General features: G+C 43.5%; 1 protein-coding gene across 1 annotated transcript in view; it reads left to right on the forward strand.

Annotated features, from left to right (window-relative positions):
* The window catches only part of LOC139556969 (cadherin-like protein 26), a 42095-nt gene that overhangs the window by 11566 nt on the left and 14227 nt on the right, over window positions 1-16302 (forward strand). Inside the window, exons 8-16 of the mRNA XM_071371179.1 lie at window positions 107-292; window positions 605-885; window positions 2465-2610; window positions 4369-4596; window positions 4829-5050; window positions 7009-7139; window positions 8066-8158; window positions 11363-11431; window positions 13344-13451. Of these exons, the coding sequence (XP_071227280.1) occupies window positions 107-292; window positions 605-885; window positions 2465-2610; window positions 4369-4596; window positions 4829-5050; window positions 7009-7139; window positions 8066-8158; window positions 11363-11431; window positions 13344-13451 (1464 nt within the window). The remainder of the gene's footprint in view (window positions 1-106; window positions 293-604; window positions 886-2464; window positions 2611-4368; window positions 4597-4828; window positions 5051-7008; window positions 7140-8065; window positions 8159-11362; window positions 11432-13343; window positions 13452-16302) is intronic.

Raw genomic sequence — 16302 nt, forward strand, 5'->3', positions numbered from 1 at the left:
AATGATTTGTTGGTTGGTTGGTTGTTTGATCAATTGATCGATTGATTGAAAATGTCTTTATTGATTTTTGAAGCACAAATGCTTACTTTACCGTCTTTCTTTGCAGTACAATACTCACATGATGGAGATGGAATCCAATAAAGAGATACTCCGAGTGGCTGTGACTGATGCAGACACCCCCAACACCCCCGCATGGCGAGCCGTTTACTCCATTGTGATGGGGAACGAGGAAGGAAACTATAAGATCGAGACCGACCCCAAGACCAACGAGGGTATACTGACTGTCATCAAGGTGAGTCTGGTGACCTTATGACCTTACATGAGTAGGCCAACAACGTCCTGAGCATGAGCATCACTTAGTCAGTCCCTCCAGGATTTCGCAGTTTTCTTTTGTGATACAGTAGTTGCATTCCAAAATGCTTGATTTTGCTGCAGCAATAAATAAAAAAATGTCACGAAAATGTGCTGACAAGGGAAAACATTTTTGATACTTGATTGATCTATTTTATATAAGAGAAGCGCAGTAATTGGTTAGAATTGTGCACCCCGTTTTTGTAGTGTTGTGATTGAACAGTTAACGTGATGATTTGACTGTTTTTCTCAGGGGAAGGATTTTGAGAAGACAACATTAACCAATGTGCAGATCGCCGTGGAGAACGAGGAGCCTTTGTTTGTCTGTAGCGCCGGCGGGGCCGTGTCCTCTGGTAAGACCCTGACCGTGCCCCCCCAGACGGTCAACGTGACTGTGAAGGTGATTGACGTGAACGACCCCCCGGTGTTTGACAATAAAGTGACAGACGTGTATGGAAAGGAAGAGCAGGAGGTGGGAAAGGTGCTGTACAAACCCATAGTCACCGACGTTGACTCAGATGTGGACAAAATCAGGTGGGTGGCATAACATGTTGTGCCTCAGAAACATCATGATGATTCTTCATTTACCTAGGTTGTAATATTGATTCCCACAACTTACAATATATATACAAAAGTTTGTGGACACCCCTTTAAATGAGTGGATTCGGCTATTTCAGCCATGCCCGTTGCAGACAGGTGTATACAATTGAGCACACAGCCATGCAATCTCCATAGACAAACACTGGCAGTAGAATGGCCTTACTGAAGAGCACAGTGCCTTTCAACGAGGCACTGTCATAGGATGCCACCTTTCCAACAAGTCAGTTCATCAAATTTCTGCCCTGCTAGAGCTGCCCCAGCACTGTAAGTGCTATTATTGTGAAGTAGAATCATCTTGGAGCAACAACAGCTCAGCCACGAAGTGGTAGGCCACAAAAGCTCACAGAACGGGACCACTGAGTGCTGAAGCGCGTAGCGCATAAAAATCATCTGTTCTCGGCTGCAGCACTCACTACCGAGTTCCAAACCGTCTCTGGAAGCAATGTCAGCACAAGAACAGTTCGTCGGGAGCTTCATGAAAGGGGTTTCCATGGCCGAGCTGCCGCACATAAGCCTAAGATCACTATACACAATGCCAAGCATCGGCTGGAGTGGTGTAAAGCTCTCCATTGGACTCTGGAGCAATGGAAACGTGCTCTCTGGAGTGATGAATAACGCTTCACCATCTGGCACTCCGACGGACAAATCTGGGTTTGGCGGATTCCAGGAGAACGCTACCTGCCCCAATGCGTAGTGCAAACTGTAATGTTTGGTGGAGGATAATAATGGCCTGGGACTGTTTTTCATGGTTCGGGCTAGGCCCCTTAGTTCCAGTGAAGGGAAATCTTAACCCTACAGCAAACAATGACATTCTAGACGATTATGTGCTTCCAACTTTGAGGCAACAGTTTGGGGAAGGCTCTTTCCTGTTTCAGCATGACAATGCCCCCATGCACAAAGTGAGGTCCATACAGAAATGGTCTGTTGAGATTGGTGTGGAAGAACTTGACTGGTCTGCACAGCGCCCTGACCTCAACCCCATCAAACACCTTTGGGAGTAATTAAAACCGTGACTGCGAGCCAGGCCTAAACGCCCAACATCAGTGCCGACCTCACTAATGAGCTCACTAATAATGCTCTTGTGGCTGAATGGAAGCAAGTCCCCGCAGCAATGTTCCAACATTTAGTGGAAAGCCTTGCCAGAAGAGTGGAGACTGTTATAGCAGCAAAGGGGAACCAAATCCATATTAATGCCCATGATTTTGGAATGAGATGATTGAGGAGCAGGTGTCCACATACTTTTGGTCATGTAGTGTATATTGAAATTGTGTGTTCACATTAAGCATCTGCACTTTATTTGAAGCCTTTGTTTAAGTTGGTTTCACCATTATTACTTATGACAGTATAGAAAAGCCATGTGTTGACCTGTCTGTCTGTCTGTCTGTCTGTCTGTCTGTCTGTCTGTCTGTCTGTCTGTCTGTCTGTCTGTCTGTCTGTCTGTCTGTCTGTCTTGTCTTGTCTTGTCTGTCTGTCTTGTCTGCCTGTCCGTCTGTCCTCTCCATGTCCTGACCAGGTATGAGTTAGTTGAGGACCCAGCAAGCTGGTTCACCATAGATCCCAAGACAGGAGAGGTGACTACAGTAAAGAAGATGGACCGGGAATCACCTTATGTCAACAAAGACAACATCTACACTATTCTAATCCAAGCCATAGACAACGGTTAGTGTGTAGTGTGTATGTGTGGATGTGTTTGTGTGTGTGCTTGCATGCAGCTGTGTGTGTATGTACAGTTGAAGTCGGAAGTTTACATACACTTAGGTTGGAGTTATTAAAACTTGTTTTTCACCACTCTACAAATTTCTTGTTAATTAACAAACTATAGTTTTGGCAAGTGGGTTAGGACATCTACTTTGTGCATGAGTAATTTTTCCAACAATTGTTTACTTATAATTCACTGTATCACAATTCCAGTGGGTCAGAAGTTTACATACACTAAGTTGACTGTGCCTTTAGACAGCTTGGAAGATTACAGAAATTGATGTCATGGCTTTAGAAGCTTCTGATAGGCTAATTGACATGATTTCAGTCAATTGGAGGTGTACCTGTGGATGTATTTCAAGATCTACCTTCAAACTCAGTGCCTCTTTGCTTGACATCATGGGAAAATCAAAATAAATCAGCCAAGACCTCAGAAAAAACATTGTAGACCTCTACAAGTCTGGTTAAACCTTGGAAGCAATTTCCAAATGCCTGAAGGTACCACGTTCATCTGTACAAACAATAGTACGTAAGTGTAAAGACCATTTGACCACGCAGCCGTCATACCGCTCAGGAAGGAGACGCGTTCTGTCTCCTAGAGATGAACGTACTTTGGTGCGAAAAGTGCAAATCAATTCCAGAACAACGGCAAAGGTCCATGTGAAGATGCTGGAGGAAACAGGTACAAAAGTATCTATATCCACAGTAAAATTAATCCTATATCGACATAACCTGAAAGGCCGCTCAGCAGGAAGAAGCCACTGCTCCAAAACCACCATAAAGAAGCCAGACTACGGTTTGCAACTGCACATATGGACAAAGATTGTACTTTTTGGAGAAATATCCTCTGGTCTGATGAAACAAAAATAGAACTGTTTTGGCCATAATAACCATCGTTATGTTTGGAGGGAAAAGGGGGAGGCTTGCAAGCCGAAGAACTCCATCCCAACCGTAAAGCACGGGGGTGGCAGCATCATGTTGTGGGGGTGCTTTGCTGCAGGAGGGACTGGTGCACTTCACAAAATACATGGCATCATGAGGAATGCAAATTGTCTGGTTATATTGAATCAGTCAGGAACTCCAAGCTTGGTCGCAAATGGGTCTTCCAAATGGACAATGACCCCAAGCATACTTCCAAAGTTGTGGCAAAATGGCTTAAGGATAACTAAGTCAAGGTATTGGAGTGACCATCACAAAGCCATGACCTCAATCCCATAGAAAATGTGTGGGCAGAACTGAAATAGCGTGTGCGAGCAAGGAGGCCTACAAACCTGACTCAGTTACAACAGCTCTGTCCAAGGAGGCCTACAAACCTGACTCAGTTACAACAGCTCTGTCAGGAGGAATGGGCCAAAAATCACACAACTTATTGTGGGAAGCTTGTGGAAGGCTACCCAAAATGTTTGACCGAAGTTAAAACAATTTAAAGGCAATGCTACCAAATACTAATTGAGTGTATGTAAGCTTCAGACCCACTGGGAATGTGATGAAAGAAATAAAAGCTGAAATAAATCATTCTCTCTGCTATTATTCTGACATTTCACATTCTTAAAATAAAGTGGTGATCCTAACTGACCTAAATGTCAGGAATTGTGAAAAACTGAGTTTAAATATATTTGGCTAAGGTATATGTAAACATCCAACTTCAACTGTACATATGCATATGTGTATGGTATTGAGCATAATAAAGTATTCAAAGTCTCTGTCTTCGTTTCTCAGGGGAGCCCACTGCCACGGCTACAGGCACCATTCTGGTCCACCTGGGGGATATCAATGACAACACGCCCTATGTGGTGGAGAAGAAGCTGGTGATGTGTGGTAACACGGTGATTGTGCCGGTAGCAGACAAGGACCAGTCTCCCTTTGGATGTCCCTGTTTCCTCTCCCTGGGAGTGGACAACGGAGACAAAGCACTGAAGAGCCGCTGGAAACTGGACCCTGCCACTGGTTAGCAGAATCACACACGTCCATATACACACACACCAAAGCTCTGCATTTATCCTGATAATATAGTAATCTACTATTTCCGCAGTCACAGACCTCTTCCAAAGTCCATAAATATACATGGACATTTCAGCCAATCTCAACACAACCTGCTAACCTAGAATTGAATATAATTAACCCCCTACCTTATTTTCCTCTCCCTCCACCCCACTCTCTCTTTCTCCCTGGTGGTCAGGTGTGGAGGCGAGTCTGGTCAGTTTGAAGAGTCTGCCGTACGGTAACTACACAGTGCCTCTGGTGATCCAGGACCAGCAAGGGATGGTTGCAAATGACACTGTCCAGGTTATGGTGTGTGACTGTGGGGGAGGGGACAAGTGTAGGGCCTCTCTACCCCGGACCTCCAGCCTGGGCTTGGCCGCTATAGGACTACTGCTGGCTGGACTGCTTCTCCTCTTACGTGAGTTAGAAGGGAATAGGTAGGGATTACTGTAGATAGAGATAAGGGATAGTTAGATGGATAGTCACTAAGTCAGTTACTCAGACAGTCTTAGAACTAACCATAGTGCTTATAGCCTGAAATCTGGAGTGGAGAAAGATTTGAAAGATACCAATTCAGTCTAACCCAAATCACATCTATCGAATTGAGATCAGATTTGTGACGCAATATTGCTAAAACATGTTGACAGACAGCAGTAATATAGCAATGACACGCTATGAAGTGTTATACAAACATGGCTTTAACTTCTACTTGCACACAATCCCGGATCCGGGAGCACCCTCATCAGTAAAAAAGCTGACTAGCATAGCCTAGCATAGCGCCACAAGTAAATACTAGCATCTAAATATCATGAAATCACAAGTCCAAGACACCAGATGAAAGATACACATCTTGTGAATCCAGCCATCATTTCTGATTTTTAAAATGTTTTACAGGGAAGGCCACAATATGTATTTCTATTAGCTAACCACGATAGCAAAAGACACAACTTTTTTTTCCCACCATTTTTTTACTGCATAGGTAGCTATCACAAATTCGACCAAATAAAGATATAAATAGTCACTAACCAAGAAACAACTTCATCAGATGACAGTCTGATAACATATTTATTGTATAGCATATGTTTTGTTAGAAAAATGGGCATATTTCAGGTATAAATCATAGTTTTACATTGCAGCCACCATCACAACTCTCACCAAAGCAACTAGAATAACTACAGAGACCAACGTGAATTACCTAAATACTCATCATAAAACATTTATGAAAAATACACAGCGTACAGCAAATGAAAGACAAAGATCTTGTGAATCCAGCCAATATTTCAGATTTTTAAAGTTACAGCGAAAACACAATATAGCATTATATTAGCTTACTACAATAGCCAACCACACAACAGCATTGATTCAAGCCAACAATAGCGATAACGAATAAACCAGCAAAATATATACATTTTTTCACTAACCTTCTCAAACTTCTTTAGATGACAGTCCTATAACATCATATTACACAATACATATAGAGTTTGTTCGAAAATGTGCATATTTAGCGGCACAAATCGTGGTTATACAATGAGAATAGTAGCCAAGCTGCAAACAAAATGTCGGGAGAAATCTTGGGAGAGGCACCTAATCTAATCGATAACTAATCATAAACTTGACTAAAAAATACAGGTTGGACAGCAAATGAAAGATACATTAGTTCTTAATGCAACCGCTGTGTTAGATTTTTTAAATTAACGTTACTACGACATACAGCGTGCGTTAAAGCGAGACCGCACCGAAATTAATGGCGGAATAGTAGGTCAAGATTTTTCAACAGAACAACGAATTAACTTCATAAATAGTTCTTACTTTTTGATGAGCTTCCATCAGAATCTTGGGCAAGTTGTCCTTTGTCCAGAATCATCGTTGCTCGGTTGTAGATTGCCGTCTTCAACTTAGGAATTAGCAGCAAACATTAGCTATGTGGCCCAGACGTGCCCAACTCTTCATAACGCAGCACAAAGAAATATCCGAAAATCGCAATATACTGATATAAACTGATATAACTCGGTTTAAAATAACTACATTAGGATGTCTTTAACACCTATATCGAATAAAATCAGAGCCGGATATATCTAACTCCTATAACGAGAGCTTTTCAGAATGCATTCCTGAGGTCTGTCTTGCGTCATGGCGAACGTTGAAAAGAGTGCACCCCACGTTCCAAAACCCTTTATATGGCCTCAGATCTGCCTAGCAACACCATTCCAATTCTCACTGCTTGCTGACATCCAGGGGAAGGCATATGCAGTGCATGTCGACCAATAGAATACATGCAAATTAATAAACTGACACCCGTGAGTTGTTTGTACGGTAACATGCGATGTGATACGTATGACTGTTAGTAGTGACAATGTGGTTGTGTCCCTCTCCCAGTGCTACTGCTTTTCCTCCTGCTCTGTGAGTGTGGCGGTAAGACGTTCACACACCTCCCCCTCAACCTGCAAGACGAGGGGAACCAGACTCTCATCAACTACAACGAGGAGGGAGGGAGCTCCGCGTGCAAGGTGCGTGTGGGTGTGTGCATGTGGGTCACCCGTGCAAATGTGTGCTCATGTGTGCATCCGTGTGTGTGTGTGTGTGTGTAGTAATAATATAGGTTTATTAGCTATTCATTGTACACAATGTGCAATGTTTGGGGTGTTCAGCACACAGGCAGGAGTGTACAATACAATCCCTTACCGGGTTGTGATGTGCTTACATCATTGTGGTTATTGAGACTGCGTGTGGCAGGTCTGGGTATGACAGGTCTTTACTGGCATGTACTCATGGCAAGACAGGTGTTCTCCCTCTGGTATGCGAATGGCTCTGTATTTATTCTGACATGTTTCATGTTGTAATAACGTTTAATTGTTCTTGTCATTTCCTCTTTTAATGTTCTCTTCTCTCCTCACCCCTTTTCTCCTTCTCATTACGCCACTGCTTTCTTAAACTCTTCTTTTCCAATCCTCTCTGCTTTCCTCTCCTGCCTCCACTCCTCCTCTCTCCTGCCTCCACTCCTCTCTCCTGCCTCCACTCCTCCTCTCTCCTGCCTCCACTCCTCCTCTCTCCTGCCTCCACTCCTCGTCTCTCCTGCCTCCACTCCTCCTCTCTCCTGCCACCACTCCTCCTCTCTCCACCACTCCTCCTCTCTCCTGCCACCACTCCTCCTCTCTCCTGCCACCACTCCTCCTCTCTCCTGCCTCCACTCTTCCTCTCTCCTGCCTCCACTCCTCCACTCCTCCTCTCTCCTGCCACCACTCCTCCTCTCTCCTGCCTCCACTCCTCCTCTCTCCTGCCACCACTCCTCCTCTCTCCTGCCACCACTCCTCCTCTCTCCTGCCTCCACTCTTCCTCTCTCCTGCCTCCACTCCCCGTCTCTCATGCCCCTATCCTCCCCTATCCTCCTTCTTTCCCTCCCTCCTCTCTCTCTCCTCCTGTCCCTCTCTCTTAGGGTGAGCCCATGTTGATCTTGACTCGCCCCACTCCCAACCATGTAGCCGTGGACGTGGTAGATGGAATGAAGCAGGCCACCACAGACATAAAGGTAAACTGGCCCCTATTCTTACTTTCCTCTCTTCTTCTTCTTAATTTTGTCTTTAACTTATCTCTTTCTGCTTCACAACCCTTATTAATAAATGGTCTATGGTCACAACAGGGTTTGAGGTTTTTCAATGCTGTGTGTGTGTGTGTGTTCTGCACGGTTAGGTGGAGAGAGTGTATGAGATGTACCGTGATGGAGGAACAGAGTTAATAGAAGTCATTAATACAATGACAGCTACAGCTGATTAGTAGTTTCTGTGTAGGGTGTGTGTTTCCCTCTAATATGTACTATAAGTATGGAAAGCACGAACTGAAGCAGGTTCTGTCACCACTAGCATCATTTATTTGCTATTGTACCAATGAGAGAGAGTAAAATAGCTCACATACATGATTTGGGTGTGACTCGTGGCTTGTGACTCATGAGCACATGTGCCACATGCAGAGTGAGTAGGCTTACAACACTGACCACATTCTCCAAACCACACATCCATGTCTAGTTTGACTGGGCAGGGAAGACGAACCAGTCTGCTAATAGAATGTGTTGGTGGCCCCGGAAATGGTGCCAGTTACACTTGCTTGTAAATAGCTGTAGGCCTAGTTGATCGGCTTGGATGACTTGTCTTTTGTATTAAGTATAGAATACAGTACAGACAGCGGCCTCCCGAGTGGCGCAGCCGTCTAAGGCACTGCATCACGACATGGAAACCCAGGTTAGGGGAGGGTTTGGCCGGTAGGGTTTCCTTGTCCCGTCGCGCTCTAGCGACTCCTTGTGGCGGGCCGGGAGCTTGCAAGCTGACTACGGTCGCCGGTTGGACGGTGTTTCCTCTGACACATTGGTGCGGCTGGCTTCCGGGTTAAGTGAGCAGTGTGTCAAGATGCAGTGCGGCTTGGCAGGATCGTGTTTCGGAGGACGCATGGCTCTCGACCTTCGCCTCTCCCGAGTCCGTAGGGGAGTTGCAGCGATGGGACAAGACTGTAACTACCAATTGGGGAGAAAAAGGGGTAAAAGTACAAAAACCAGAAGAAAAAAAGGCATATCATAGTAGTACTAGACATTATTGGAGTGTACGGGATAAAATGGAGTGAAGTAATGTGAACTAAGATATTTAAAATAGTGGACTGTGTAGGGCACAGTGTGCACTAGAGGGCATAGTAAAGTAGGATGGGGGGAGAACATTCGTGAGATTTAGAAGATTTATGAGGGGGCTAAGTTATATAGTGCATAATCTTTTATGATGGTTTCCTAAAAATAATGGACTTGTTGGTACAAGCATGCAATCAGCTTGTCAATGGAGAATGAGTTCGAGCCAAGTCTCCAAACAGTAAGATAGCCCTACTGTTGAACAGAGCTACCTACTATCTACCTTACGGCTCTATCTGCTACGCTACACCTCTTCATATATCATATTATTAAATCTTTCACCAACAACAACAAGACTAGTTACTATATACAGATGTGGTAGCTTAATCTGAGCCAGTTTGCTACAGCAGGAAAATAATCCTGCAGCAACAGGAAATGTGAATTATTATGTGGATTATAATTAATGGACATTTTTGTAGGCGTTGATACATTTTCAGGTAGCACTTTATAATAACGTCACATAATTCCAATGCAATAGTAAATTGTTTATTCATAATTTATTAATCATTACTCACACGTTTGTAAATGTTAGTAACATATATTTACTAATCATTAGTTGTCTTTTTGCATGGCCTCGTCTAAAGTGTGGGCTATTTTTACTTTATAAATACTATAGAAATGTTTTGAGTGACCAGTGTAATTTTTCTCCAAAAGATGGACATGCCATTGGTAGACATTCTAACCTCTACCGGATCGGTGTCCCTATACCGGGACGGTTGAGCTAACGTGCACTAATGTGATTAGCATGACATTGTAAGTAACAGCAAACTTTCCAGGACATAGACATGTCTTATATCGGCAGAAAGGATAAATTCTTGTTAATCTAACTGCACTGTCCAATTTACAGTAGCTATTACAGAGCTATTACAGTCTGTCCACTAGAGGTTTTAAGAGCAGTCCGTAGATTGCTTACGAGGTAAGGAAAGAAATATCGGAATATTTATTTTTTGCTGAACTATCCTATTACATTTAAATAGTTACTACCTGCCCAGTAAAGGTCCAGCCAAGCAAAGCCATGTGTGAAAATTGTCTGCTGTTTAAAGAGTGAAGCAATGGAAGCATTTAAAGGTCATGATGTAACATGTCTACCTGTAAATCATACTTGTAACATTTCTTCCTCAATCACATATCAGTAGTAAGGAAAGAATACAAACCCACTCGACAAAAGCTGTCTGGTCCTGCCAGCTGTTGTGTGTAGAATACCTTTCCCTGTTTTATGATTAGTTCGGGTTTGAAAGGTTGCAAAACATTAGCGAAACATTAGCCCACACTTTAGATGAGGCCACGCAAAAAGACTTCACTAATGATTAGTAAATGGTTTATGAGGACCTATATTAAACATCTCATGACTGGAGTAAGGATGAATAAATTATGAATAAACTATTTACTAATCCATTATAAATGCTTTGTTATTTGAAGGTATTATAAAGTGCTATCAGATTTCGTAAGGGAAAATTAAGTCTGAAATGTAAAAGTGGAAATTACAAACTTCAGAAGCCTTTTTAACGCTCAAATGCACTAAAAGTTTTACATTTCCTGCATTTCTACTGCAAAAGGGGTGATCAAATTAAGATCCTACATCTGTACTCCACTCTTCCACCATTTCACTACAACACAGTGATCACAGTCTAAATCCCTGTTGTTTAAAGGAAACGCCTGAAACTAGATCCCCCACATCAGGGCCCTCCAACCCTGTTCTTGGAGAGCTACCGTCCTTTAGGTTTTCAATCCAACCCGTAATCTAGCACACCTGATTCTAATTAGCTGGTTGATAAACTGAACCAGGTTAGTTAAAACTGGGGTTAGAGTAAAAACCTACAGGAGGGTAGATCTCCAGGAACAGGGTTGGAGACCCTTCCTCTACATACTGGTCTTGACGAGAAGGGAAAAAAACTGTTGGGGGAAGTTCTCTTCTGAACTGTTCAACCAATCCAGTAAAGTTAAGTGTAACCTTGTTAACGTCCAAAAGCTCTCTTTCCATATCCCCTGAAAACCGTAACATCCGGTTTTTGGCTACTCGGCAGAGGCTTTTTATGCTGTGCTTGACTCTCTGCTCTGATCGGACAGCTTACTCAGGAGACCAATGGGATGACCCAAGAGACCAAGGAGATGTACAGAACCACAGGGAGGTCCGTGGTAAGTGACAGCCTTGCTGACCAACCTGATTTCTCAAGCGTTGAAGTTTCAGCCTAAATTCAGCATAATGGAAACATCAAGTATATGTTTTAAAACTTGTTGTGTTTTAAAATACCTTTGAACTACTTTTCCCTGGAGAGCTACTGTCCTGTTGGTTTTCACTCCAACCCTAATCAAGTGCACCTGATTCTAACAATCACCTGGTTGATCAGCTGAATCCGGTTAGTTACAACTGGGGTTGGAGTGAAAACCTATAGGAGGGTAGTTCTCCAGGAACAGGGTTGAAGTGCCCTGCTCTAGCTCATTCTGAAGTTTGGGGAACTTTGTAAATTGCCAATGTTTTATCTACTACAGCTTGGACCAGTTGTACTATCCCTGACTGTTCAATTGCACTGAATAGCATTGTCTTTGACCCGTGTCATCTATTTATGAGAGATGTAATCAAAGAGCATTACATGTTCTTTCTACCTGTCTCAGTAGTGTACGTCTCATAGTTCTATGTTGAGTGGTACTACATCACAGTGTGCAAAACACAATTTAACTCTTTGTAGTCCTTAGTTATAGTTTCCTTTAGCACTTTGTGCATTTACACTATTACCCTGTCATTATCTAACATGCGCATATCATGGCCTTACTTAGCTCAACAAAATAGTGGTGACAACAGTGGTACACAATTCTGATGGAGGATACTCCTAGCTGATGGAGTAGGACATCAGTGTACACTACATGCTTGTCGGACATCTCATTTCAAAATCATGGGCATTAATATGGAGTTGGGTCCCCCCATTTGCTTCTATAACAGCCTCCACTCTTCTGGGAAGGTTTTCCACTAGATGTTCGAACATTGCTGCGGGGACTTGCTTCCATTCAGCCACGAGAGCATTGGTGAGGTCAGGCACTGACGTTGGGCGATTAGGCCTGGCTCGTAGTCGGCGTTCCAATTCATCCCAAAGGTGTTTGATGAGGTTGAGGTCAGGGCTCTGTTCTGGCCAGTCATGGACCTCGCTTTGTGCAAGGGGGGATTGTCATTCTGAAACAAGAAAGGGCCTTCCCCAAACTGTTGCCACAAAGTTGGAAGTACTACAGAATCGTCTAGAATGTCATTCATTATATACTGTAGCGTTAAGATTTTCCTTTACTGGAACTAAGGGGCTCCAGACCATTATTCCTCCAACACACTTTACAGTTGGCACAATGCATTCGGGCAGGTAGCGTTATCCTGGCATCCACCAAACCCAGATTCGTCCATCAGACTGCCAGATGGTGAACTGTGATTCATCACTCCAGAGAACGTGTTTCCACTGCTCCAGAGTCCAATGGTGGCGAGCTTTACACCACTCCAACCGACGGTTGGCATTGCACATTGTGATCTTAGGTTTGTGTGCGGCTGCTCGGCCATGGAAACCCATTTCACGAAGCTCCCGACGAACAGTTCTTGTGCTGCTGTGGCTTCCAGAGGCAGTTTGGAACTCGGTAGTGAGTGTTGTAACCGAGGACAGATCATTTTTGCTCGCTATGCGCTTCAGCACTCAGTGGTCCTGTTCTGTGAGCTCGTGTGGCTACCACTTCGTGGCTGGGCCATTGTTGCTCCTAGACATTTTCACTTCTCAATAACAGCATTTACAGTTGATCGGGGCAGTTCTTGCAGGGCAGAAATTTGACGAACTGACTTGTTGGAGAGGTGGCATCCTATGACGTCGCCATGTTGAAAGTCACTGACCTCTTCAGTATGGCCATTCTACTGCCAATGTTTGTCTATGGAGATTGATTTTATACACCTGTCAGCAACTGGTGTGGCTGAAGTAGGCAAAACCATATACTTTTGTGTATATATAGTGTACATTATAAGGTATATCATGTATAATGGCAGTTGTGCCCATTATCTCAGTACTCATCCTCCATCTCTCCCCAGGTCACCAAGCTGTCCTCCTCAGGAGGGGGAGGGTTCTCAGGAGGGGGAACATTCCAGAGAATGAGCGAAGCCAACGGAACTCTGAGAAGCCAGGATGGGCAAGGCAAGGTAAGTGACATCTGCTCCAGGCAGCCACAAGTGGGCAACATAACCCTCCTTTTTCTACCTTAGCGCTGCATACAGTGCCTTCAGAAAGTGTTCACACGTCACACCCCTTGACTTTTTCCACATTTGTTGTGTTACTACCGGAATTGATTATATTGACATTTTGTGTCACTGGCCTACACACAATACCCCATAATGTCAAAGTGGAATTATGTTTGCAGAAATAATGTACAAGTTAATAAAAAAGGAAAAGCTGAAATGTCTTGAGTCAATACATATTCAACGCATTGGTTCTACTAATACTGTAAAGAAAGATAGCAGATCAAAGGGCGGGTGGTACGGCAGGTGCTGCTTCTCCTCCATATTCTGTTATTTTATCTAAAAGATCAGGTGTATGCCAACCTGGTCTCAGAGCAGTTCATATTATTCTGCACGTAAATCTATCAGGGATGAAGGTAAGACCCAGATACAGACCACATCGAATAAACAATGGTTTAATATTCCAACAGGGGCAGGCGATAGACAGGTCAAGGCAGGCAGGGGTCAGTAAACCAGTGGGGGGCAAAGGTACAGGTCGGCAGGCAGGCTCAGGGTCAGGGGTAGGCAGAGTGGTCAGGCAGGCGGGCTCGTAGTCAGGACAGGCAAGGGTCAAAACCAGGAGGGCGAGAAACTGGAAAAGCAGGAGCTTGGACAAAACGCTGGTTGACTTGAACAAACAAGATTAACTGGCAACAGACAAACAGAGAACACAGGTATAAATACACAGGGGATAATGGGGAAGATGGGCGACACCTGGAGGGGGGTGAAACAGATCAGGGTGTGACAAAATCTGAAACAAGCTTTTAGTTTGATATGTTATGTTTCGTATGATATGCATTAATTTGTGGATGTCCATCACCCATTTTGTCTGATATATTACGAATTACAAATCATATTATATGTTGTGAATTTGCAAACCTACAAAATGTAAATTTGCAAAACGTACAATATGTTACGAATTTGCAAAATGTATGATATTTTAAGAATTATAGCTAGGTAGCTAATGTGAGCTAGCTCACTAACATTAGCTAGGCTAGGGTTAGGATTAAGGTTAGGGTTAAGCTTAGGAGTTAGGTTAAATGATTAAGGTTCGGGGAAGGGTTAGCTAAAACGGTTAAGGTTAGGGGAAAGGTTAGCTATCATTCGAAGTAGTTGCAAAGTAACTAAAAAGTAGTAAGTAGTTGAAAAGTTGTTAATTAGCTAAAATGCTAAAGTTGTCCGTTATTGACATTCGAACTCACAACCGTTAGGTTGCTAGACATTCGCGTCTTACGCCCACTCCGACCAACTATCCACCTTTCGTTTTTGCCTTAAGTAACCACAGTAGAGTGTCTCGGCTTTAGATACAGAATAATACGAAATGCTCTGAGACCAGGTTGTGTACGCCGACCATAGCTAAATAACTCACAAAGATTTAAAGCGCAATTATGCATTTTATCTCTAGTAAAATTGTCAGCTATGTAGCTCTGTTCTATTGATAATTTCAGTGCATCCTTGCTGGGATGACACAATGAATCTACTGTCGGCGTTGGGGAATGCCATCTCTGGACAGGACACAGCATGATGTCCTGATTAATGGCCAAGTCTACCTCGCTTCCTACTTGACTGAAACACTTGGGAGTAACAAACAAGTCCTTCAACACCTATCGGAAACTGCTAAGCTACCTGTTGACTACCCTCCTGCTCTCCAGGGACGGACACTTCAACCCTGGGCCTAACACCACCAAGCTAAAAAACTCACCGGAGTGGAAAGCAGTGGATGGCAGTGGTCCCATGATTTCTCTTGAGTCGTCCGTCTCCAAGATGAACTATGACTGTCCAAACATAGTGCATACAAGTCCCAATACGTGACAACCAACTCTGCTTCTGGCACGCAAGCTGTTTTTAATTAGTTCCTCGCATCCAGTGCAAGCACGAGGGATAGTTAATTGCACTACCGATCGATCCCCCAATCAAAACTAAACAGCCTAAACCCAGCAGTCAGAAAACACCGAAAATATATATATCACTCTCGAGTCATCTGGAACCCACGAGCTAAGCCCAAGGGACTACTAGGGGGGGTACTAGAACATTTGCAGTGTCATTCCAAAAAGTTCTCAAATTCAACATCTGTCTGGTGAAGTCCACAAAGCATATTGCGTGTAACAAACAGTTACATGACCTATAGCATGGTCAAGAAAGTTAATGTTTCAGACATTTTCGGAATACAAAAAACCATTGATTTACAGTACCAGTCAAAAGTTTGGACACACCTACTCATTCATGGGGTTTTCTTAATTTTTTTCTATATTCTACATTGTAGAATAATAGTGAAGACAGACATCAAAACTATGAAATAACACATAAGGAATCATGTAGTAACCAAAAAAGTGTTAAACAAATCAAAATATATTTTAGAATCTTCAGATTAGCCACCTTTTGCCTTGACGACAGCTTTGAACACTCTTGGCATTCTATCAACCAGTTTCACCTGGAATGGTTTTTTCAGCATTCTTGAAGGAGTTCCCACATATGCTGAGCACTTGTTGGTTGCTTTTCCTTTACTCTGCGGTCCAAATCATCCCAAACCATCTCAATTGGGTTGAGGTCAGGCGATTGTGGAGGCCAGGTCATCTGATGGAGCACGCCATCACTCTCCTTCTTGGTAAAATAGCCCTTACACAGCCTGGAGGTGTGTTAGGTCTTTGTCCTGTTGAAAAACAAATGATAGTCCCACTAAGCGCAAACTAGATGGGATGGCGTATCGCTGCAGAATGCTGTGGTAGCCATGCTGGTTAAGTGTGCCTTGAATTCTAAATAAATCAAAGAAAGTATC

Source organism: Salvelinus alpinus, chromosome 28 (genome assembly GCF_045679555.1).
Source record: "Salvelinus alpinus chromosome 28, SLU_Salpinus.1, whole genome shotgun sequence".
NCBI classification, from domain to species: Eukaryota; Metazoa; Chordata; class Actinopteri; order Salmoniformes; family Salmonidae; genus Salvelinus; species Salvelinus alpinus.